Raw genomic sequence first — 26,625 nt, 5'->3', positions numbered from 1 at the left:
ATTACTCATAATTCAGCGTGTTTCACAATTTAAGTTTTAAACGCTGAATGAAAGATTAACATTGACATATAATTGGGATTTCTTTCCAGTCCATACTGCCTCTTTCAACCATAAGACTATGATTTAAGCTATTCATAATTTTGTGTAAAATCATATATGGGATGCTTCTCAGAACAGTGTTTGAAATATGTGATTATAATAAAGTACAAGGCCTATGAAGGAAACCAGTAAATAACATTCTAACATATTAATTTAAAAATTGAGATAAAGTCATCATCAATATCTAACCCCTACTGTGATTTCAGAATATTAGCATAAGTGATATTTTAAGATCTGCAACTACTCTGATGTGCTGTGGAAAAAGTTTTGATTCCTATCAGTGACAAAGCTAAGAGCACTGCTGATATTAGCCAGAATTTTTCCCCTCTGTATTCATAACTGATTGTAATGTTGAATTTCAGCTAAAGGTTAATGAAGATAGAGATGTAACACTCTTTCCCCCTGATTCATAGACTTTTGATTTCATTAAGATAATTTTAATAGCACAGATATTCTAGGACCACATTTTAATTTTAATTTACTTTTGTTGGAAGCCTGTGATAGGATTCTCTGAGGAGGGAGGGTTCTGATTTTTTTATCTCATCTGGCCCATGACTGCAGTGACTATATTTTTTGAATCCAGAGTCTGATTTATTAACTTTTTGTGGGTAGAAATAGTCACATAAACATTAAATTCTTTAATATATATAGTACATCACCTTTGGAAATAAAAAATTACGTGAAAAGAGATATACACAGAAAGGTGATGGACCAATTTAATTTTATCATTGACAGCAAACATCTGCTATTAAAAGCATTGGATAAAGTCCTTTGCGTGTGTCCTTACTCTTCAGGAAACATTTGAATGAATGTTTGAAAAGAAGAACCCCATGAGGTAGATGATGTGATCTTCATCTTAAAATTTAGGAAATTGAGGCTTAAATTAAGACTAATGAGCCCAAGATCACAGAGTCGGTGGAAGGCAGAATTTTGCTCTACATGTATCTGATTCGAAAATCTATGTGTGTGGCAGCAAACCTTTAAACAAGGCAAGCGGTGCAGCGTAGTCTGTCGTGGGTGTGCGTGGGTGTGCATTCATGTCTTTCTCTGGCTTTGTCCGTCTTTTTGCATCTGCTTCTTGATCTACAAGTATCAAAACCAGGAATTTATTATTTCTTTGTTAAAGAGTTTTATATCTGCTATTTACTTGTAATTGATAATGCAGAAAATTTAGACTTGGTATTGTTTTTAAAAGTCATGTTAAGGCATTTTTGGGTTTTTTGCTTATGGACTTACGACCCTAGGCAGTAAAATTATATCCCAGTCATCATGATTGAAGGACTCATTGGAGCTAGTTATTCAAATAAAAATAAACCTAAGAAAAATAATCTGTAGTCTTTTAAGGTGACCACAGCAAGAGGAAGGAGGAGGCTGACAAAGGCCAGGTACTCACCAACAGGTATTAGCTTGTTACTGACTGGGGGGTTTTTGCAGAAACTTAACACCGGTGGCCAGAGATGTGCTGTGTAAGTGAATATTGAACTGTTTCCAGTGAGTAACATTTCGGGACAGAAGATGTGTTAATACGTCTCTGGTCAATAATGTGTTAATTTAGTACTTAAACTGGTTGCCTGGGCTGCCAAGTCCTGTGAAGGATACAGGAAACGGGGTCTCTCCTGGCCTTACAGAGACCTCCTTACTCCTGTGGGAGTGAGCATGGTTAGCTGATGGTGAGCAAGGGGCCACCCGGGTTGGTGGATGCAAGAAGTCCGCTCTGCTGCCCCTGTTTGATCACATGAGGAGCACTCTGCCTACTTAGTCTCTGAATGGGCTCTGAAATAAAGAGAAGCACTTCGACCTTAATATTGTGCGTGACAGTGTGGTGAGAAGTGGCCCAAGAGCGAGTCGGTCTGACCGTGGCTGGCTGGGGCACTGAAGCCTCTCGGTCATTCTCCTGGGTCTGCAGAGCTGGTATCGACTGTCCCCGCGCTATCCAGAAGCTGTCCGCTGACTTCTCCATGGCTTCGGTGCTTCAGCTGGGAATGGACGGTGCCAGGTGGCGGGGTCACAGGGCTACTCCCAGGGGTCCCAGAAGATGGTATTGCTTCCCTCTGAGAACAGAGAGGTGGTGTCTTTTTCCTTCTGTTCCACGGGAGGCATCTCTAGCAACTGTCTCACGGTGAGGCTGGGGGTTGGGAGGGTCTGCTGAGGCCTGGGAGACCAGTAGTCCCTCCTCCCCTTCTCGTTGTCTGCTCTTGTGTTCTGAGGGACTTCTCCTTTTCAGCGTGGCACCGGTTGTCTCAGTTTTTCTCGCTCTGGTGGTTCCTTCCTTGGATGAAACGCCACCACACTTTGCAGCCTCCTTCCCTCTTCTCCCCCAGCCACTCCCCGGGCTGCGCTGGAGACTGAAGGATGTGTTTTCTCATTCTTGGGCCTCATGAGAGCGCGCCGTTTGTGAGCCAGCTGTCGTGGACCGCAGCTGCAGGGCCGGGAAGCTGAATGCAGGCTGTCTTCTCGGGGAGGAGGAGAGCCGCGCCCTGCCACAGCCCTGGAGCTCCCGTGAGGGGGTCCCGCAGGCCCTGCGCTTCAGCGGGCCACACAGCTGGGCCAGCAGTCCTGTGAAACTTCGCCCAGGCTCTGGCAGCTCCTTGTTGAGAGGGTTGAATATGACCAGTGTTTGAACAGAGCATGCACACCTTGGATCCTTGCTGCCCCGAGTGTAAGCCCTGAATGGCACAGTAAGACCCATGCTTTTGCTGTCAAAGCACCCTGTTATTACTACTACTTCATAGTGGGTAAGATGATGTTCTGTTGTACCCATTCAGTGTATTGTTAAGATTGTCTGTTATAATTTTCTCTATAACGATAAATCTTTTAACTGTTTGCTTTATATATGCAAATAAAATTCTATTAATATTTAAAATACAAATGTTACAACACATTACTTGAGATGCTTTTAGAATGCATGAAATTTATTTTTTTGTAAAGTCAGTTATTTGAATCATTTTAATATATCTCATAAAATATAATTGTTCTGCTAGTGAGGATAAAGTAAACTTTAATAATGACTTGAGGATAAGGTAGGAGACATATAAAAATAAACATATAGCATATATAAACATGTGTGTGTGTATATGTATGTATATATAGTTATTTTTGGATATGCCTTTCACCTGTAGCTTTGAAAGACAAATATTTAATGTCCTTAAATGATTTGAACCTACTAGTTCAAAATTTGGTCTTTTTGCCTTTAAGCTATTACAATGTTTTCCTGGAATCTTTTCAAATTTTCTTCAAGTGTGGAAATAAAGGAGAAGGAGAAAGAAGTTGCTTAGGATTGTCACTCTTAACTCGGAAAGAAGATTTAAAAAGATCTTACATGGCTTACTTCACTCTGTATAATGGGCTCCAGTTTCATCCATCTCATTAGAACTGATTCAAATGAATTCTTTTTAATGGCTGAGTAATATTCCATGGTGTATATGTACCACAGCTTCCTTATCCATTCGTCTGCTGATGGGCATCTAGGTTGCTTTACAAAAACCACTACAATATTGTAAAGTAATTAGCCTCCAACTAATAAAAAAATAAACAGGAAAATAAAATAAAAATAGAGATCATAAAAAAAAAAAGATCTCACATGAAGACCAGCTCCAGTCTGACAGTGCTTCTCCATGGCCTTGTACAGAGGCAGGGAAAAGCCACGGTCTCAGGAGGACTTGGCCTTAGGAGATGAGATGACTGTGTTTGATTGGGGTATATGTGCTTTCAACCCGTGGTTTCCAATGCACATTTTGTCCTTCATGAATAAGAGCCCATCATTGTCCTTGACTGAGCTATCATTTCAGTGTCTGCAGGGGCTGTTTGCTCTTTGTTCTACTGCAAAATAAAGACTTATATGTACATATATTATGTCTCCTCATTTAGGTGGGTTTTGATTTCACATCCTAGAAAATGAAGCCCAAGAGATCCACCTTAAAGTGTTTCAATATTTTATTTATAACACACACATACACTTTCAAAAACAAATCGGTACTAAGCCTAGTGGAATGCTAATAGCATAGGACTTTGTTAAAATATGTTTATATTTAAATAAGTATGTGAACTGTCAACTGTTTCATTTTGGACTATGGAGACTGTTTCTTATGGGTTAAGTAACCTTTTTTTCTCCCCTTGCAGAACTGGCTAGATCCCGCAAAAGAAATAAAGAGACAGCTGCGAAGTGAGTATTAGATCATCATACTTTTGAACTTATTAAGTTAATATTTATGTCTATTTTTTTTTTTTAGTAAAATTCATAGGGATGTAAGCTAGAATAAGATAGTGATAGAATGATAGACTCTAGTTTGCATTCATACTATATAGCAAGTTGAAACTCATACTATTTTGTAGAGTTATGACTATTTACTTTGGTGATGGTTTAGGGACTCCTCTACTGGTCAAGAGGTTCTAGATCCCTAGTCTTAAATATTTGCTCACGATGTCTACCACTGTGAAGCAACACCTGATCTTTATCTCTGGGGAAAACAATGGAAAGCCACTCTTCTGTAACTTGCCCTTTTTATAGAAAATGTACCTAAGGGAGCCCTGTTACCCTTGCTTTGTCTACTTGATTTTGATGGTGGGTCCAGTTAGTTTCGGAGAAGGAAATGGAAACCCACTCCAGTATTTTGCTTGGAGAATCCTGTGGGCAGAGGAGCCTGGTGGGCTGCGGTTCACGGGGCCACACAGAGTCGGTCACGACGGAAGCGACTTAGCACGCATGCATGCATTGGAGAAGGAAATGGCAACCCACTCCAGTGTTCTTGCCTGGAGAATCCCAGGGACAGAGGAGCCTGGTGGGCTGCCGTCTATGGGGTCGCACAGAGTCGGACACGACTGAAGCGACTTAGCAGCAGCAGCAGCCAGTTAGTTTAATTGATAAGCCGACCTCTGGCCCCAGAAGCATGTGGATACAGTGTTCCTAGATGTCCTGGAGTGAGGGTTTGAGGGGTGAAGATCACAAAGAACCATCCCCCCTTGGACCACTGGTGCTCTGAGTCTGGGTTTGTTCTTGGTCCTGCTTGTCCCTGTCTTCCATTTTCCCATTTGTTCTGTTGTCTCCCTAAGTGACTGATGTATCCCTCTCTAACCAGCTTCAGTTCTCTCCTGTGATTGGTTTTGTAATATCTGCGTCAGGAATCATTAGCATCACACAGGAATCTCTGATAGAGGATCTGGCTACTTCATTTACTTCGGGGTCTGTTAAAGTCTGAAGCAGAAAAGGCAGGGAGCCATGAAGAGCTGGAATATTTAGACAAGACAACAGATTTCTTCCTAGCCCTTTGGATGCTGGGCCCCAGAGCTGTCCAGGGAGAAGCTGTTTCCCTGGGTGCTGGCTGCAGGGTGCCCTTGGGACTGTTGGTTTCCTTTCTCTTCTTGTTTGTTATTCCCTACGTATTTCTTCCCAGCATTAAAACACCGAAACACATCTCTGCTTTTCCCTTCTATTTCTTTCCATCTACTTTCTGTCTCAGTTTTGTTTCTCCACATTTGTTTTCTTCATTTCTTTCTCTCTGTCTCTCAAATTATTGATCATTTGGGCAATTTTCCCTGTCATTTCTTTCCTTTTGTACTCTCCTTTTCCAGTCTGAGTGTATAATTTATTTTTTTCCCATTTCCTCTCCTTGTATACTCATCTTTCTTTTCATGTTTTAAAGATATCTTTGATTAGAGTAACTTTCCTGATTTGCCCAGGACTGAGGGCCTGACGGGCTTCTCAGGCTGTGGGGCTTTTAGTGTCATCTGGGGTCACCCTGTCTTTTGACTATCACCCCTGGCTTTCTATCCATTCCTCTGTCCTACATTTATCAGCTTGATGTTTTATCCAGTTACGTTTGGTCCGTAATAGAAAAGGGAGAGAATAAAGGAAAGTAGTAATTAGACATAGATACATTATGCTTACATTATGTACGAAACTGTATGAGAAAGTTTTGGAGCTTTTTCTAGTCCTCTCTACAGTTGTTAAAACTCTGCAAAGTTCATGAATTCACAAAACAGACAGATGTTTGGTTCTTTCACTTCTCTGAAACCAGACCTGCCAAGTGACCCAGCCCGTGGACGAAACAGAATAACCTCTGAAACACGATTGATGTTCTATTGAGTTTGTTTCCTATGGTTTTGTTCTGGCTTTTGTTGGATTATTTTTATGTGCTACTCATTTCAGAGTCATGGAGCTATCCTAACTTTCAGAGGGCAAGACTTTCTTGCTGATTATGAATCACAGTCTTACATTTTGATTATTTGTGAAGGTTTTTTTCCTTTCTTTTTTCTTTTAAAGAGTTATTTCAGAACTTGCCCTTGTGGTTTAGCAAGAGGAATAACAGTAACACATGGGATCTGGCTTTTCCAAAGTATTGGAGCTGGTTTCCTGAGTGAACTTCTGTACCTTCCTGAGCATGAAAGTAGGCTGAGGAAATGAAGTTTTAGCTGTTGTATTTTTACCTCTTTCTTTCTGCTTGTGTTAAAATGGACAAAAGAACTGTTTATTCTATCTTAGGCCAGTCTCTGCTATGATTTTTTATTCAGTTAAGAGACAACTAGCAGAGGTAAACATTAATCTTTGCTGAGTTCAGTTCAGTCACTCAGTCGTGTCCAGTTATTTTCATCCCCATGGACTGCAGCATGCCAGGCCTCCCTGTCTATCACCCACTCCTGGAGTTTATTCAACTCATTTCCATTATTACTGATGCCATCCAACCATCTCACCCTCTGTTGTCCCCTTCTCCTCCCACCTTCAATCTTTCCCAGCATCAGGGTCTTTTCCAATGAGTCAGCTCTTCGCATCAGGTGGCCAAAGTATTGGAGTTTCACTTTCAGCATCAGTCCGCCAATGAATATTCAGGACTGATTTCCTTTAGGATGGACTGGTTGGGTATCCTTGCAGTTCAAGGGACTCTCAAGAGTTTTCTCCAACACCACAGTTCAAAAGCATCAATTCTTCAGCCCTCAGCTTTCTTTGTAGTCCAACTCTCACATCCATACATGACTACTGGAAAAACCATAGCTTTATTGGCAAAGCAATGTCTCTGCTTTTTACTATGCTGTCTAGGTTGGTCATAGCTTTTCTTCCAAGGAGCAAGGGTCTTTTAATTTCATGGCTGCAGTCACCATCTGCAGTGATTTTGGAGCCCAAGAAAATAAAGTCTATCACAGTTTCCACTGTTTCCCCATCTATTTGCCATGAAGTGATGAGACCAGATGCCGTGATCTTAGTTTTCTGAATGTTGAGCTTTTAAGCCAACTTTTTCACTCTCCTCTTTCACTTTCATCAAGAGGCTCTTTAGTTCTTTACTTTCTGCCATAAGGGTGGTGTCATCTGCATATCTGAGGTTATTGATATTTCTCCTGGCAATCTTGATTCCAGCTTGTGCTTATCCAGCCTAGTATTTCTCATGATGTACTCTGCATATAAATTAAATAAACAGGGTGATAATATACAGCTTTGATGTACTCCTTTCCCTGTTTGGAACAAGTCTGTTGTTCCATGTCCAGTTCTAACTGTTGCTTCCTGACCTGCATACAGATTCCTCAAGAGGCAGGTCAGGTGGTCTGGTATTCCCATCTCTTGAAGAATTTTCCAGAGTTTATTGTGGTCCACACAGTGAAAGGCTTTGGCATAGTCAATAAAGCAGAAGTAGATGTTTTTCTGGAACTCTCTTGCTTTTTCAATGATCCAGCAGATGTTGGGAATTTGATCTCTGGTTCCTCTGTCTTTTCTACATCCAGCTTGAACTTCTAGACGTTCACTGTTCTTGTACTGCTGAAGCCTGGCTTGGAGAATTTTGAGCATTACTTCGCTAGCGTGTGAGATGAGTGCAATTGTGCGGTAGTTTGAGCATTTTTTGGCACTGCCTTTCTTTGGGTTACGTGATGGTAAAGAATCAGCCTGTAATGCAGGAGTCCGGAGTTTGATCTCTGAGTTGGGAAGATCCCCGGGAGAAGGAAATGACAACCCACTCCATTATTCTTGCCTGGAGAATCCCATGGACCAGAGGAGTCTGGGGGCTACAGCCCATGGGGTCACAGAGAGGTGAACACGACTGAGTAGCTAACACTAACAACCAACAGCCGATAAGTTCCTGTGTGAAAATAGCCTCAAAATCTTCATGTTTGCAAATGTGCACAAGTAAGACTATATAGATACATAAGACTATGTTTATGTATCTTAGGCTTGCCTGTATTAATATGTAAACAATCCATAGCTAGACACACAGTTTATATAGCTAGGTAGAAATGATAATATCAATAGTATATAACTAAATAAAAAGTTGAGCATTATTGGTGCATTTTATCAACTTTATTTATTTATTTTTAAATAACTTTAAAATTGAAAATAGATCCTGAAATGTGTGTTCTATTAGAAGCTTATTCCTGTTGTCTGTCCTGGTTAGCATGTGCTACTGTTAATACCTAGGAGACAAGTAAATAAGGATCCATTAAAAAACGAAATGATAATTCTGTGATGACTTTGCTTAATTATGGGTTAGGAATGACCTCTAACAAGTACACATGCATCACGGCCAACCTGGTGCTGCTGGCCAAAAAATGGCATGTTTCTTAATACTCAAAAAAGTTCCATATCTTTTTTTATGATGTTTTAAATGTGTAGAGGGAAGCAAAGTCTGTTCCTGAAATTCAGCAGGATTGACTTTTATTAGTAGAATAATGATGTATTCAGCCCAGACTCAGCAAGGGTGCTATGTGATGCTGCGTGTTCACAGTAGACATTCGATAACTATCCATTGACTTTTTTTAAAGTTTATTTTAATTGGAGGATAATCTCCCTACAGTGTCGGGTTAGTCTCTGCCCTGCATCAGCATGCATCAGCCACGGGCGTGCCCCGTCCCCTCCCTCGGGAGCCTCCCTCCCACCCCGCTTCCCCTCTGGGCCGTCACGGATGCACCAGGCCAGCTGCCTGCGTGGTACCGCGCTTTCCCGTCAGCTCCCTGTTACACACGCGGTGCTGTGTGTATTTCGGCGCTGTTTCTTCCATTTGTCCCACCCTCTCAGTTTCCCCGTGTCCATAAGTCTGTTCTCTATGTCTGAGTCTCTGTCGCCGCCCTGCAAATAGCTTCATTGACTTTTGAGTGGGAGAAAAATCAATGTGTCTATGGTGAGAAAAGAACAAAAGGACCCCTTAAGCAAGAGAATAGGATGCAAGAAATTTTTCTTCAAGTCCAAAGTGAAAGCAACTGTAAAGCTTTCAAATAGTATATGAAATAGCACACAGACACACACCTTTTTTTGGTTTCTATTTGGAAATACCATGAACTGTGAGTATAACTCTACATTCAGGCCACTGGAATTATTTTGATCCCTTTTGGAAAATAATGCCTGCACTGTCCCCTGAGTTGTGTGTGTCTGTTTGTTGTTGTTGATTTGTTTTTAAAGCCATCTGAAGCATGATAAATCAAATATTAGTTACATGGTAATATAGATAGCAATGTTTTAACTTTTGTTAGTCATTATGACATGGTTGCTTACTATATTTACTCTTTAGGCACACTACAGCAAAGTGTATGTTATATGTGCATATTTTTAAGCCTACTTTATAAAACCTGGGAAATACTTTTATTGTCTTTAAGTGTTATGATGTTTTATCACTCTCTCAAATAGCCCATTAATCATTTCTTGAATGGTTACATTGATCATTTGAAACCCCAACAATGTAGAAATCCTAGATTTCTTTTTGTTTTTAAGTGTGGAGATTTGGCATCTAGAGATCCTGTGGTTAAAACAGATCTTAAACTATTATGTGAAGGTTATATTAAAATTTTTGCATTCTAGCTCACCATGTAAAGGAACCTCACATGTGAGGCTACCAGTGAACATTTATGAAAAAATGAACCTTATTATTCTTTAATGATGGGTTTTTTATGGAAATGATTTTTATTTTTTATTTCATTTTTGCTTTGTCAATGATATTTTCTTTAAATTAAGAAACAAAATTCTCCAAACTGATTTATGTTGGAACTGATCTATACTATATGAACACCAATTGACTTTTAAGTTTTATCTGTAAATAAATGGTCATTGTGTTGGTCAGATGAATAATCATGATCTTTAATAATCACAGATCTTCCTTGGCTGTTCAGCTTTAATGTGAAGTTTTATCCTCCTGATCCTTCTCAACTGACTGAAGATATCACCAGGTACTTTATATTTTTATTAAAAATGATTCTTTACTTACAGCTCTCATTCCTGTGCCCTGGGGGAATGGTGGTAATTTCAGCATTAAAACAAAAATATTTATTCTTGAGTAGAGTTTTAGAAGTTTCCTGGGAAATGAATATTCCAAAATACTTTGAAATGTTACTAGTTTCAAAAATTTTGTTCACCTTTCTTTAACTCCCCACTTATATTCAAGTAATGAAGTTTTTAAAAAAGTTGCAACAATTTTGTTTCCTGTGTTATACTATCAAAAATTACTGGTACTTAATGTTTCAAATTTTAATACTAAGATGGTTTTTATTGTGTAACCCATGTGTGCCTGTGTAACGATCTTATATTACAAAGGTGATGCAAAGGTAGAAGAATGAAAAACTTTTTTAAAATTTATTTTTGGAAGTCTATTGAACTATGATTTTTTTACCCCACCCCCACCCCGCCCTCCTCTCTGGACAGCCCAGTTCCCCCCCTACCCTGTCCTGAACTGCATGCCAACAGTGATAGTGAGCTGACTTTCATCCTTAAGAAAATAATGGAGCACTTGTCATTCCTAGAAAATTAAGGAGCACAAGTTCTTGTTTACTGTGGGATTATGATAATGATAAACAGAGTCCTTGCCCTGCCTGACTGGAGATTAGGGTGTAATACAGGTGTAACTGACTTGGGGGATGGCTGATTCCTTGTACTGGGCCACGTTCTCTGCCTCAACAAGAGTCCTGGACCAGAAGCGGCTTGTCTGTCTGAATGCATTGGGTAGAGGCCAGAGGAGGACAGGGCCGTGACACGTGCCAGGGAAAAGGCTCCACGGGAAGAAGCCCGCAGCCCGTAGGAGTGGTAGTCACTGAACAGTCTTCAAGAAGGAGGGAGGATCCTGCCGTTTTGTTGGGTGGGGTTGATGGTAACCTTAGCAAGCAGTTAAATTTAAGAGTAGAAATTGGGTTTTAAAATGTTACCACAAAGAGCTGATAGGGAGACACCGCACCCCCCCCCCCCCCCCACCGACCCGGATCCTCACAGAGTATAAATAATGTGTTTCTGCATGTTATTTAGTAAAAGCCAGTATTTTTTTTATAACTGTATAATAATCCACCTGGAGCCTTGAATGATAATATTATGACTATGGCTACTAGCCACTGATTCCCAGGTACCATGCTATGTGCTTAATTTATATTATCCAATTTTTTGCCCTTACCTTCAAAGGGAAATAGTTATTCCCATTTTACAGACCAGAAGTTAGTCTTAGGCATGTAAATTAGTAGTCAGCTCTGCCTGACTCTCAAACCCATGCCTTTTCTACTGTAAACTGAAATAGCTGCCTCTTTGGATGGGGTAAATGGGCGGGTGAGGGCTTCCAAGTATAGACTAATTTGTAATTATTATTAAAGGATCTCAGGAAAAGAAATTAGCATGAAAACGGTAGAGAGAATAAAGGGTGGGTGACCTTAGCTTTTCTTGCAAATGCTTAAAAACTGCAGCTGTTTCTTAAATTTTATTAATCTCTACAACTTTTGAAGGGCATGCTAATTTTGATTGGTTTTAAGTCCAAGGAGACTAAGTGATTAGAATTTCACCTGCAGTCACAAAACTCTTTATTGTAATTGTAAAAATACACTGTTGCCAGAATAGCAGTTCAGAATTTCCATCTATTACTTTGCCCTCCTGATTCAGTTTCTGTAAATAGATCACAAAATTAGGAATCCATGGAGGACGTCGGGCTTCTTCTTATGGAATACTTTTTTGCTCTGGATTTGAAGAGTGCCATATTGTATATTTTTTTCCAAAGGAATATTGGAATTATGAGTGTTCCAGTCTTGAGTAACTGTTCTCTCTGCTCTTTCTTCCCTGTTCTTCACAGATACTTCTTGTGCCTTCAGCTCCGGCAGGACATTTCCTCGGGTCGCCTGCCCTGCTCCTTTGTGACTCACGCCCTCCTGGGATCGTACACACTGCAGGCTGAGCTTGGGGACTATGACCCGGAAGAGCATGCCAGTCATGACCTCAGTGACTTCCAGTTTGCCCCCACCCAGACAAAAGAGCTGGAAGAGAAGGTGGCAGAGCTGCATAAGACCCACAGGTCTGTAGACTGGCTTCCTGGGGAGCCAGTGGCCGTGGTGGGTTCAGATAACTTCCCTTAGAGCGTTGGCTAGACATTTGGGTATCGCTGACAGGATTATCAGTTTGCCCTTGTGAAGCTTCACCTAGGACTGGTCAAGACAACATGGAGTCATTGAAATATCCTCTCATTGTCTTTATGACTATAATACGAGGAACTGTGCTCACGGGGCTGTTTTCATTTATTAGAAATATTTACATTTCCCTGTGACATCTCCTTGCCCTATCCCAGTCCTCTCCCTTCATACACACGTGTGTGCGTGTACACACACACACACCCTTGACACAAACATATGTACTTGTTTGGCACTTCTTCTGCCTTTTAATTGTTTTTATCACCATATTTGAGAAAGCCAAGGAGATAATGAAGCATCAGGATTTGAATCAGAAATGTGAGTGGCAGTGGACACAAAGGGAATGAATCGACAGTTGGTTTCTCTGTCCACAGAGGATGACTTTGGTTTAGCTGAGGATTATTAATTACTTAAATACCATGTTACACTTTGAGAACTTTTACATCTGTGTGAAAACAAATGGCTTTCTTAAGCACAAGTTTTTAAAACTCCCAGTGACCAAGTCCCATATTGCAAAATTGAATTTTTCAAAAATTTTGATTGAAATGATTTGAAAGGAAATTTCAAAGATCAGAGGTCTTTAACAGACCACCTTCACTGACTTGTCTTTAGAAAAATAAATGCAGTATTTGACTTTAAATATTTTCTTAAGAACTTTATTCCAATTCTGTTCAGTAGACATGTATCATATAATTTGAAATTGAAATATCAGGTGCTGAAATGCCATGGGAAATATGAAGATTAACAGAAGTCTGCTTTCTAGGAGCTTAAGATTTGTTTAGTTGGGGTATGTCAGCTGTAAAATCAAGTACAGGTACTTCTGATCTTTGGTATGATCAATCCTAGTGAAATAAAATTTGTCTACTCAGAAAGACACAATGACTTTATATTCTTTTATTTTTAAAGTTAATTTGTATTGTACCCATTACTGCTGGGCTTTTTTCCCTAGTAGAAAAAAAATGAAAGCAACTTTCTAAGATAAAAAGGGTGAGGGTGGAGGGGCACCTCTTTGCAATGAGTAGGTTCCTATTGAGAATGCGAACAGCCGACTCATTGGAACAGACCCAGATGCTGGGAAAGATTGAGGGCAGGAGGAGAAGGGGGCGACAGAGGATGAGACGGTTGGATGGCTTCACCAATGCAATGGACATGAACTTGGGCAAACTCCAGGAGATGGTGAGGGGCAAGGAGGCCTGGCGTGCTGCAGTCCATGGGGTCTTGAAGGGTTGGACTTGATGTGGTGATTGAAAACATCAACAAGAAGAAAATGCTGAAGGTTGAGGGTTAAACCTTCTTACCTGTTTCTTTCTTGTCTGTGCATTTAGTTGGGCCAACCTGTTTGTCCTAAACTCTAAGCTTATGCACGCCTTTCCCCATTTTGGCTAGATTTGCTTTGCATCCACCAATAAGATAATGTTATTTCTTTTGATCCTTAGGGGCTTATCTCCAGCACAAGCTGACTCTCAGTTCTTAGAAAACGCCAAGAGGCTTTCCATGTACGGTGTTGACCTGCACCATGCCAAGGTACTGGGAGTGTGACGGGGAGCTGCCTCTTCCTGGTCTGTTGACTGAAGTTCTGAGAGGGCTTCAGTTTTAAACGAGCCTGCTTCACTTTTAGCAAAGACTACTGCCCCTCACCCGAGGTCCTCTATAGTAGTTCCTTGGGGTTTCTGGTTGTGAGGTGGGACCATTGATTCTCCCCTGTATTCTTCCTTCTTTTCTCAATGTTATGAGTTGATCCCTTTTCATATATACTTACTATAAGACTCACCTGATCAGCCTTCTTTACTCCTCATTCTGTCTTTACTCTGTGTCCCAGTTTTTGCTCTGCCAAGTGCTGCCTCGTGTCTAAAAAACGTCTCCTACTTAATGATCCTAATTTTCATGATCCGGTAGTAGGGAGAGTCGGGATGGAGGGTGGGGTTGGGGATACAAAAGATAAGGGGAAAGATGTATTTGGTTTTGAACAATACATCCAGAATCAGCTCAACATGAGACGGGAACCTATTGTTGCCTGCTTTTAAAACACCCTGCCAATCCTTCCGTGTTAGGAAGTGCAGGTTATAGGAGTTAGAGGATTTGAGAAATCTCTAGGAAAGCCCCTCACTCAAAGATATCCTCTCTCTTGGCCTCAGATTATTAATTCTTGCTTTTGTGTTAATAGTACTTCATATTTGCAAAGAATTGCCTTTTCCTCTGTGTCTCCCTTCTTTCTTTAAATATTTTTTTGTTATTATGAGAGAGATACACATTCATCATAAAAAATAGAGGTGAGCAGAATATAAAAAGGCAGAAATCGGTTTATGCAGAAAAAAGCACTGTTGATTTTTTAAAAATTTCTTGTTTTATTAAAAAAAATCTGAGCAATGTCACATTTTTTAAATGGGATTATACTATGCGTATTATTTTGTAAATTTTTAACTTGCTCTTAGAAAACACTGTTCCATGTTAGTAAATGCTCTCTGACAGCAACACTTTTAACTGCTAGATGCTGTATCCTCTTAATTTGTAAAAACACTTCCACATATACTATCTTATTTATGGTTTGGATGTTTTCATTTTTACAAAAACGACATAAAACAGAATGCAGCTGGCTTGTTACACTAGCTGGCTTGTTGCCCCCAGCCACATAGTGTAAAGTGGCCCCATCTGTGTGATGTCTGCTGACGCATCCTGCTAGGAGGTGAAACAGATCAGTGTCCTGTAGCTCATTTCTCTGTAGGATGGGGACAGGCGGAGTCAGCAGACACACAGAACTAAAGGAGGGAGCAGAGAGCAGATTTGGTATCCTAAAGGCCCCCGGAACCCATATCGCCTCTAAACCCTGTTATTCTTGCCACACGTGAATCTTCCATCTGCTGCTTTTGTTGATCATTAGTGAGAAACCAGTTTTTAGATGGTAATCCTGGAAGGTTTCGGGATTCTTGTTTTTGAAGTTATGGAGAAGGGGATGTCAGAGGATGAGATGGCTGGATGGCATCACCAACTTGATGGACATGAGTTTGAGCACGCACTGGGAGTTGGTGATGGACAGGGAAGCCTGGCGTGCTGCAGTCCATGGGGTTGCAAAGAGTCAGTCAGACGTGACTGAGCAACTGAACTGAACTGATGTTAGAAAAGTTAAAAAGTTGCTGGTTTTGTTATAATTTCAGTTCTTACTGTGTGGTTAGGAGTATATCACTTTAAAAAAGTCAGAATAACATGCATTTATTCAATATATCATCTGATGGACTTGTTAGATAATACCTGATGAGCAAGATATTTGTAGCTCATTGAAAAAAAAAATCTGTAGCAATTTAAAAACACTTTTCATGTAATTTAAAGTTTTGTGTGTTTATACATTTTTCATTGCCTTGAGAGCATGTTTACAAGTTTTTAATTACTATTTTATTGTCAAAAGAGTTTTTAATGGCACACTTCTGTCAGGACAAGGTGAGGATGTTGAATGAAAGGGCTCTTGACAAAGACAGATGGAAACCAAAGAGCAGAATGATACCTGTGAGCTGTTAACAGCTGCTCTCCTCACCTTCTGGCTGTGGATTGGTGAGGCAGAGAGTAGGGGAGAGATCCGTGTGGAGAGGGCTTGAGGGGAGCTGCGATTGTCAAGGACAGAGCCACCCCGATGCCACTGCACAGGGAGGGAGTCTGGGTGTTAAAACCCCTGGCCTTTCTGGCTTCTCCTCTCTGATCATATCTGAGAACTTCCCATCGGCTGAAGCCATTGGACGTCAGTGGGCGTGGGATCCTGTTGACGTCCCGCGTGGGGCGGCTTCCTGAGGCAGTGAGCACGGCGGATGGAAGGAAGGAAGGAAAGTGCTCCCTTTTTATTAGTTTATTTTATTGACTTTGTTGCTGAGTGGCAGAAGTCAACCATGGAGAGCTAGGGCTTTCTTCCCTTTAGCTTCTTTATCTGTAATTTCTATTCATACAGATACTGATAATTCTAAACAATATGTGGAACAGTCGAAAATCAACTGATTAACTTGGATCCAGATTGTGTTTATTTTTAAGTCAGATAAAGTAGCTTCAATGTCCGGTTGAAAGATTACCTCACACGGGTGATGGCTTTGTTGAATGTTTCAAACGAAGGTTGCCTCCCTCCTTGTGCAGAGAACATGCTGTCTTGGGCATCTTCCGGCCGCTCCCTGTGGCCTTGGTTAGTGATGTTTTGAGCAAATGCATCTTTTGTGGCTGGTGCCACGTTGCTTGGGTACATGTGACTGGTTCAGTCCAGCTTTCACTCTGTTCCTAGAGAGGACTGTGACCATCAGGATATCAGTGAATAAAAGCACCTGATAGATGAGATTTTTAAACCTGCTCAGATGGTCTAATGTGATATTATTTATACATATGAATTATTCACATATCACAGCGGTGAATACAGTTGACATCAGTTACCTAGCACTGTGGACTTCCCCGGTGGCTCGGACGGTAAACAATTTGCTTGCAACGTGATTCAGTCCCTAGGTCGGGAAGATCCCCTGAAGGAGGGAATGGCTACCCAATCCAGTATTCTTACCTGGAGAATTCCGTGGACAGAGGAGCCTGGCAGGCTACAGTCCATGAGGTCACAAAGAGTCAGACATGACTGAGCGACTCACACACACACACACCTAGTACTTCTGTTTTTAAAAAACAGATTAAAAATTGCATTTAATTGTTCTCAGTAACAAGACAGTTGAAATGTTACACATTTATTGAAACCTAGACTGTATGGGGTTTGTTTCAGCATATTTTGTGAGAATTTTTCTATGTTATTAATGATTTCTGAATATGTAGATATCTCTGAATAATTTTTCATATCTTGAGTGAGATCTAGTTCTCTTAAAGATCCTTGAGTATTATGTATATTAGATCTTCCAATACTACTTGAAATGTGAGGAGACAATTTTTTTTTTTACTTTTGTCTGTAAATTTATTTGATTTTTAAAAATGTCTTTCAGGCTGATGATTATTCTAGAAGGTTATCTTTTTCAAATTAAAACACTGAGGAAAGAAAACAGTATTAATAAGTTTAGGAATAGTCTACCATCCTTTGAAATATGCTAGCTGAAGGAATGTTGTAATGAAAACTAGATGTCAGCACTTAAGAGTTATTGGAAAACTGCTTGAAAGAATTCAAGGATTTCAACACTGTCAGCCTAGAATAGAAACTGTCTGTGAGAGGTTGGTGTTGTGCAGAATATAGGCGTTATTTAACAGCCATTAGCTGGCATAGTCCATCTGAGGTAAATTTGCCTGCAGTAAAATGGCCGACTGACCTTAGGGCAGGCTGACACACTGTCCTCAGGAGCTGAAACAGCCTCTCACGAAACAAGTTTTCTCTCCCTCGCTTCAGGATGTCTAAATCGAGGTCTGTTTCCTCCCTTTTGGGCTTTGCAGCCAAGCTCGAGAACACATGAGTGAGGCCTTGTGAAGAACACTGCGTCCTGTAGCCATGTTGCCATACCTAACGTCTGGCCCGTCAAGTGGAGTATCTAGGTTGAGGATGTGTCAGGTCTCCTGCTTCTGTTAACATGTGTACTGTTGCTGAAATTGAAATACAGGCCCGTTAAACTGGCATTCTTGATCATGGTTTGAGGGAGATTGTTGGTTTTCCAACCTGTATAACTTTCACAGCTTTAATCATGGTCAAATGGCTTTCTCTTGGCAGGACTCAGAAGGCGTGGACATCAAGCTGGGTGTATGTGCTAATGGACTCCTCATCTACAAAGACAGGCTGAGAATCAATCGTTTTGCTTGGCCGAAAATCCTGAAAATCTCCTATAAGCGCAGTAACTTCTACATTAAAGTTAGGCCAGCAGAGGTAAGCAGAGTCACGTAGCCCTGGGCATATCTAATTTGGCTTTGTCAGTGTTCTCCTTTATGGCCATGACCTAGCAGAATTCTTTTCCATTGAGTTTTAAGAAAATGAACTATTATTTATTCCTCTGTGGTTAAAAAAATATAGTCACATCAGGGTTTTGATGATAAACTTGCATATATATTCCTGTTGGTAAGAAAACAAGTATCAGCCACAATTTCACAGAGGAGAGAAAGTATTATGCGCCTGCCACACCAGGGAGGTTCGGTTTTCTTTTGAATCAGCTAAGTGGTCGAGATCCGTGGATGGGGAGGTGGTGAGATGAATTTTAGTGGACATTAAAGGATAGCTGGTTTATGTCAGTGGTTGGTATTTGCCTTTTTTCCAAGGGGAACAATTCGTTTTTAGTGAGATATCAGAGCCCATGATTTTCAGGAACTTCTATTCTGCTCTTAAGGAGATATGCTGATTTGTCTTACGGATTTATTCTAGCTGGAACAGTTCGAGAGCACCATTGGCTTTAAGCTGCCAAACCATCGGGCAGCAAAAAGGCTATGGAAGGTGTGTGTGGAACATCATACTTTCTACAGGTAATTTGAGAAAACAGCCTGGGATTCACGTGAGCAGCCCTGGGTACCCTTGAGATCACAGGCGGCGGCAGCGGATAGAGTGGCAGACACGGCCACTCCTGTGCGGTTCTGCGGGCTCCCCGTTCGTGCATCTTTCTCTGTCACCTGGCCGTGCTCCTCTCGGCTTGGAACTGGTCTTCCGCCATGGTCCAGAAGTCCAGCTGCCCTTCCTTCTACCCGCCCGCCTTGGCCCTTCTTCCGCTGTCACTCACCGGGTGTCACTTAACTGCTCTTACCAGCTCCCTCTTTTTTGACTTCTTTCCCAGCGAGACCAGCTCTGGACCCTGCCCCTTGGCTAGTCTGTCAGGAGTGTTCTAACCCGCTTAGCCCCGGTCATTGTTGCACATCAGTGTCTAGTCTCCTGGCAATGGATTAATCCTGTGTCCTGATCTCATCGTTTCTATACCTGCGCTTGCCACACAACACCTTCAATAGCATAACTATTCTCATAGACACACTCGCACAGTTCTGTGGGTTGATGCTGTTGCAGAGCAATCATTCCCTACGTTGGCTGGATCCTCAGGGCCACCATCACAAATGTGCATGGTCTTCTTCAGCCCCCTGCCCCACTGCTCAGATGCCCTCCATCATTGGGAACGCTGATAGTAGATGCTGTGGGTCATGAATGTTCTTGGTTTCATGCATCTTCTCTTTTTGTGTATAACTAAGCATCATTTCTCTCTCTTTCACTCATTCTTCCTGTCTTGTCTCAAGGAAGAGGAGTCGTTCTTCTGCCATGATCCCAGGCCTCATGTAGGATTGCGTTCTGTAAATCATGCCCTTCAGTGGGTGCCTTTGACATCTTTTTTGGACAATAAATATGTGTGTGTCTTGTTCCCTTAAAAACAAAAGAAAGAAACAAACGAAAAAACCCCAGAAGATCCCCTCAGACTGATCAGCCTCCTGTGGCTTTCGTCCTGTCTTCTGTCGTACTTTTATTCATGGGCATGATTTTCAACTTCACTTTTCTTAGCAAAGTGCGCTGTGCTGGTCTTTCCTCCCTTGCCTCAGCTTCCTATCTCTGCAGTCTAGATAGCTGTGTACTAGACCCTTCATCTTTAAAGTTTCTGCTCTGTACTCTTAAGGTCTAATGCTGTCCCTCCACATCCTAGATGTGTGACAAGGGTAAGTCACTCAACCTTTGTGAATCTCCATTTCATCATTCATGTGATGGTAGTAACAATAGTCCCTACATTATAGGGTTGCTTTGAAAAGTTAACGGTATAGCCCACATGAAGCAAACTTAGAACCATTTCTGGGATGTAATAATGTTTGCACTCATCGTTATTCTTAGTTTGGTAGCATAGTGAGCTGTTTGTCTACTTTCAAGACTGCTCTAATACACTCATTTCAGAGGAGTCATATTACCACTGACTTAAGTCACCAAAAAATTCTTTTGGAGAAAACTCATAAATGCTTGTGTTCAACCCTTTTTGTCTTGTTTTGTTTTGATGTCTATTTCTGTTTAATTGTAGCTTAATTGCTTAAAGATTTCTTTGATCAGGAAATTAATCTGTAAGCTAATACTTGGCGTATGTGGTCATCACTGTCAGTTGGGCAAGAAAGCCCTTTTATCTCAATGTGATGTAAAATAAAAATCCTCTGGCTAATGGCTTTCCCCCTTTTGCATTATGACTTATATCTTGCATTTCTTAGATTTAAAATATTTTTCTTGCATTTCTTGGATTTGTATCTTTTGCAAACTGGACATAAGAGAAAATGCTCAAGTGGAGCTGCTGGTTCTGGGAAGGAGTGGCCTGTGGTTGAGTTAGAGTCAGCAGAGGAGAGCCTGCAGAGGCTGCCAGAAGGTCCAGCCTCACCCTCCTCTTTGCCTCTAGTCTGTTTTTCTCCTTTTAAAATAATTCTATTTTATAGTGGCAGGATCACTTAACACATTTTAAGTATTATTACTGACTGGTACAGTGGGGCATCCCTCATAACCCAGCTGGTAAAGAATTCGCCTGCAATGCAGGAGACCCTGATTCGATTCCTGGGTTGGAAAGATCCACTGGAGAAGGGATAGGCTACCCACTCCAGTATTCTGGCCTGGAGAATTCCATGGACTGTATAGTTCATGGGGTTGCAAAAGTCGGACATGACTGAGCAAATGTTACCCTATTTAGTTAAAAGTTTTTTCCTAGTGATTAACAACTCTCGATTGCCCCCTCTCCCACCCCCTGGGAACCGTCATTCAAGTCTTTGAGTCTGTGAATTTGATTATTTTGGATACCCCATATAGGCAGAATTATGTACTTGTCTTCTGTGTCTGGCTTGCTTCACTTGGCGTAATTTTCTCAAGGTCTATCCTTATTGTCACATATTGCAGAATTTCCTTCTTTTTTTAAGGATGAATAGTGTTCCATTTTGTGTGTATCCTGTATTTCCTTTATCCATTTATTTATCAATGGATGGTTACATTGTTTCCACATCTTAATTATTGTGACCATTGCTGTATTGAACATGGGAATGCTCTTACCTCTTTGAGATCCTGATTTCAGTTCTTTTAGAAAAATACTCATGTGTGGGATTGATGAATCATGTGATATTTCTATTTTTAATTTTTTGAGGAGCCTCCCAACTGTCTTACACACCTTCTGCACCATTTTGCACATTCTACCAACAGTATGCAGGGGTCCCAGCTTTTCCACATTCTCTCCAGCATTGGTTGTCTTTAGTTTTTGAAATTTTGTGGAGCAGGGTGTATTTCTTTTTGGGTCATCAATGCATATTTCTCCTTTGAGATACTTTTTTACAAATGTCTGGTTTTTTGTAGGTACTGGTCTCTCAATACCTACAGAGCATACTTCATGAATAGATGATGAAAATAAATGCGAATTTGTCAACTTGTTTTTCAAGGAGAATGAGCATTTGTTAATTACTGCACCAATGAGCTTGTCAATGACCCTTTTCTCTATACATTAACTGCTTTCTTACTTAGCGTTCTTTGACCATAGTTAGGTGGATTGCCAGGTAGGGAAACCTACCATAGTCAGTCGATCAGAAAACAGCACATGGTAAATGACCCCCTTTCTCACCTTGCCCCTGGTCCTCATGGTTGGTTTAGGCTTTCAGTGCCTCGGTTTCTTCCATGTAAAGAAAGAGAATACAGAGCACAGATAAGAGTTCATGTCCTGTCTAAATGTCTTAACATTCTGGCTTTCTAATTTAAGAATATAGGGCTTTTTCCAAAGTATAGTTTGAGGCACCAGTGTTTTCAGATTTTGCTTTCTCAGCAGCAACTTCTGTATCTCCTTTGAAGGTCTGCATAAAATGGATGTTCTCAAGAAACACTTCTGCCACCCCCCATGACAAGACTCAAGCCAAATGTGTATCAGTTCTTTTTTCATCAGTTTCATTCTAACATGTTGTATTTCTGGGTTAATATGATTGAGAATTCTGAATCAATGGGAAGCCACCACTTGAGTTACTATATGTGGCTTTACCCTAGACTTGAATCTCTCTTCATTGCTTGTTAAGCACAAGATTTCTAAAAATTGAGCAGAAATGCCTGACATACTTGATATACAGTAAAGAACCCTTTAAGAAATCACGCTTCTCTGGAGAATGATAAGAAAAATTTTGGTGGAGTTCTCTATATTCTGAGACTGTCAACTGAAGTTGTCTTATTTAATACATTCTCTGAGAGCTCTGGGATTATCTGTTTTGTTAAAATGCTTTGCTAGCTTTTGATCAGGCAGTGAAAGCAAGATCATTTCGGTTGTATACCAGGCAAGATTGGCTCATTTACTAAAAATGTGTTTTCACATAAGTCTGGAAGTGGTTGACATCAGTAAGGTTTTACCTCATTCATTATGGACCTGGGGTTTAAGCAGCAGAATCGCTGCCAATAAAGGGTGTTAGTCATTTCTGCAGATCTGCCATGTGCTTTACGGGGAGAGCATCACTTGATGGAACAGATTCTTGAATTAGATGTTCTTTCCCAGAGAAATAGACATAAATATTAAGAATTGCTAATGGTAATGGATTGCTGCTTGGCACTTAAGGCTAGGAGCAAGAATTCAGGCATATGTGTTTATATAAATGATTTAAATTAATACAAATAAATAACCTTTGGTACACAAAGAACAGCTGCGTTTTTGCTCAGGTTGAGGAAAACATATTACTCATGAATACATGAATGAGGATTTATTCATCTTATCATGATCATAAAGCTCTGTATATAGGAGGGTTTATAAACAGTGTTCACTTTTATTAGATTAAACAGCATTTTTTGGACCAAATAATCATACTTAATGAAGTGAGATATTAAATATATAGTTTTGAAGTTAAAAAAAAAAAATCCATGAAGTCTTAATTTTGTTCCCCTTCCCCACCTTCATAGGCTTGTGTCTCCAGAGCAGCCACCAAAGGCCAAGTTCTTGACCTTAGGGTCCAAATTCCGCTATAGCGGCCGCACGCAGGCACAGACCCGCCAGGCCAGCAGCCTCATCGACCGGCCAGCGCCACACTTCGAACGCACTTCTAGTAAACGGGTCTCCAGGAGTCTAGATGGAGGTAAACACATTTATTGTATTAGGATTCTGAATTCTAGTCCTCTTTTTCTAATCCATTGGGATTAGAAAATATTGAACTAGTTATTACAAGGCCCCTAGAAATACCTAGAGGGATAGCCTCTAGATATTTTTTTCCCCCTGAGTAAATAAACTACTATTACTTACACTTACATGAAAATAATTTTATAGTGTTTTGAAGTTGTCATTCTGAACCTAAATTTTCTTGGCACTGTCAAAACACACAGATGTTAGAGTTTTTGATGAGATGTTGGACAGACTTCTTAATTGTGATGTATTTTGTGTGATTTAATTTCTTGAACTTATTAATTAATGGCAAACTTGGGTTTTTGGTGTGGTAGCATATATAGACCCTTTATTCAAAGAAATGCAAAACATTCATTGCATCATCATAGTTTTAGGTTTAAAAACTCTTATAAAGCTTAACAGACATTCTAGCATATAGGAAACCATTTACAGCTTCAAGGATTAGTTTAAGTACAGTGTTCTGACAACAAGAAAGGAAATATTATGTGTTCATCTGTTCTTACACCCCAGGAGAGACATGTACAAATTCATATACATTTTTTCTATTCGAATTCTAATTAGCTACATATTTGTAGTTTTTAAATAAATTATACATGGAAATAAATTGATGTTGCTTCCCTTCATTTCACATATATATATATCTTATTACCCTAATTTTGGGTTAATAGCAGGTTTTCTATAAAAAAGCTGAGGTTATTTTTTTTTAAGATATTTAAAAAATTTTTTCCTTTCTACCTACTAGCAAGTAACTGGTATGGATGCTTTTCTACCAAAAGTAGTTTCCCAACATATTTTGGTTGCTTAATCTCAAAACATATATGCAAAAGATCCTTTAATGTTGAACTGGGTAAGTTCTATTTTACTGTTGTTTATCAGCAAAATCCTATTTTTGATTGTTATTAATATTGCTGATAATCATTCTGAAATACAAACTTGAATGGCTTATGTTTCATATAAGTAGCTAAAGCAGGCTGGATATGCTAATAGATGAAAAAATCTTCTCTCATTAGTGAAGGATTGACATTCATTGGCTTAGATCTATTTTTCCTGGAATCAACATAGGAAACAGATCTGGACAGACACAGAGATAATTTGGCGGGCATTTTGGTATATATAGTTACTGAATCTTCTGGAGAATCTTTCATATAATTTATGAGGCCACAGGAAAAAATGTGCAACGGGATCATAAATCATGGTTTGAATAAATGTCCACATCCCCAAATGTAGTGATTTACATTTAATGAATTATTGGTATATGATAGTTGTCAGAGTATCTTTCAGCTCATCAACAACTGAGCACTTTTTTCCAAGTAAATCCGGAGAATGTGCCCGCTTGTGTAAATATTTCACAAGCCTTGCCCCTTGCCACAGAGCATTTATACAAGTGCTGAATAAATGCGATCAGTGTTGTTTCATGCCTTGAGAGAAATCATTCCTCTTTCTGTCACACTGTCTGTTTCAGCCTTTGTTTTTAAACTGTGAGGTTTTTATAGCTCATATGTGGTGAGTGTTTAGAGTTGGAGAAGAGCAGTGAAGCAGGGCCTTTCCTTGGAGGTGCATGAACTGGGCTCAAGGAAGCCCGCCGTCTTGTCCGGGCAGTGAGTGCAGCGGGTGATAGTGGGTCTGTGTCTGAAAACAAGGATTTTCACAAGTAAAAGCAACAAACATGCCACAGTAATCCATTATTTTTCCTTTTGTGTTTAGGACACTGTAATTCATCAGATGGGCAAGTCATCAAAAGGATTATTGTGTTATTGTGAAAAATAGGAGGCTTTTCATGCCAGTACATGACCGGGAACTATTTGGTTAGGGCTTATGTTCTTTTTTCCCTTCAGAGCAAAGCTAGGCTGTAACCTGGTACTAAGCTTTATTTTCCTCACCACACCATCAATATACCTCTTTTTGTTGTTATTTATATGTATTGTAGTTTGTTTTTTCTGTTTTTAAACAGACTATTTAGATATATAAATATTCTTCAATTTAAGGCTTGACAAAATAAATTTACTAGTGATTACGTCGATTTTTACTCTCTGTGTGATATCTAAAGATCAAATATCAAATAAAAATCAACCTAGATAGCTATTTTAGAACAGTGAGATTCCAGGATTGCACAATAAAACCTGAAATGAGACAAATCAGTCATTGAGAGTGCTAACACCCAGGATGCATGTGAGAACAGGGAACTCATGATTTCCTGAAAGTGGAAAGTGTGATGAAGGACATTACAGACTGGGTAAGGTCTGTCTGAGGAAGCACCATTTGGGTTGAGACTTGAAGGATGAGAAAGGATCTCCTATTCTAATAGGAGATAAAGATTCCAGGTAGCAGTAGTAGTAGTGGCAAGTCTGAAGGTCGTAAGTTTGGGGACAGCTTGATACAGTCCAGGAACAGAAAGAAGGCAAATGTAGTCAGAGCTGATTAGTGATGGGGAGAGGTAGGCTGGGAACAGATCACACAGGACCTTGCAGGCTTTAGTGGGGAATGTGGTTTTTGTTCCAGGGAACCACTGAAGACTGTATGTGTTCATATGTACACATGTGTACACATTTGTGCCAGCACATAAGTGTACAGGTCAGTTCAGTCACTCAGTCGTGTCCAACTCTTTGCAGCCCCATGGACTGCAGCACGCCAGGCTTCCCTGTCCATCACCAACTCCCAGAGCTTATTCAAACTCATGTCCATTGAGTTGGTGATGCCATCCAACCATCTCATCCTCTGTCATCCCCTTCTCCTCCTGCCTTCATTCTTTCCCAGCATCAGGGTCTTTTCCAATGAGTCAGTTCTTCGCATCAGGTACCCAAAGTTTTGGAGCTTCAGCATCAGTCCTTCCAATGAATATTCAGGACTGATTTCCTGTAGGATTGACTGGTTGGCTCTCCTTGCAGTCCAAAGGACTCTCAAGAGTCTTCTCCAACACCACAGTTCAGAAGCATCAATTCTTCGGTGCTCAGGTTTCTTTATGGTCCAACTCTCACATCCATACATGACTACTGGAAAAACCATAGCTTTGACTAGAGGGACCTTTGTCAGCAAAGTAACGTCTCTGCTTTTTAATACTGTCTGGGTTGGTCATAGCTTTTCTTTCAAGGAGCAAGCATTTTTGAATTTCATGGCTGCAGTCCCCATCTGCAGTGATTTTGGAGCCCAAGAAAATAAAAGTCTCTCACTGTTTCCATTGTTTTCCCATCTATTTGGCTTG

General features: G+C 40.4%; 1 protein-coding gene across 13 annotated transcripts in view; it reads left to right on the top strand.

Annotated features, from left to right (window-relative positions):
• The window catches only part of EPB41L2 (erythrocyte membrane protein band 4.1 like 2), a 205,862-nt gene that overhangs the window by 133,290 nt on the left and 45,947 nt on the right, over nucleotides 1–26,625 (top strand). For all 13 annotated transcript variants that reach the window (XM_043888100.1, XM_043888099.1, XM_043888097.1 and 10 more), the window contains 7 exons: nucleotides 4,219–4,261; nucleotides 10,158–10,233; nucleotides 12,105–12,323; nucleotides 13,872–13,959; nucleotides 18,089–18,241; nucleotides 18,731–18,828; nucleotides 23,210–23,382. In XM_043888100.1, coding sequence (XP_043744035.1) covers nucleotides 4,219–4,261; nucleotides 10,158–10,233; nucleotides 12,105–12,323; nucleotides 13,872–13,959; nucleotides 18,089–18,241; nucleotides 18,731–18,828; nucleotides 23,210–23,382 — 850 coding nt within the window. The remainder of the gene's footprint in view (nucleotides 1–4,218; nucleotides 4,262–10,157; nucleotides 10,234–12,104; nucleotides 12,324–13,871; nucleotides 13,960–18,088; nucleotides 18,242–18,730; nucleotides 18,829–23,209; nucleotides 23,383–26,625) is intronic.

This window comes from Cervus elaphus, chromosome 26 (assembly GCF_910594005.1).
Source record: "Cervus elaphus chromosome 26, mCerEla1.1, whole genome shotgun sequence".
Lineage (NCBI taxonomy): Eukaryota > Metazoa > Chordata > Mammalia > Artiodactyla > Cervidae > Cervus > Cervus elaphus.
The sequence above is the reverse complement of the archived record's forward strand: the minus strand, read 5'-3'. Positions and strand labels throughout refer to the sequence as shown.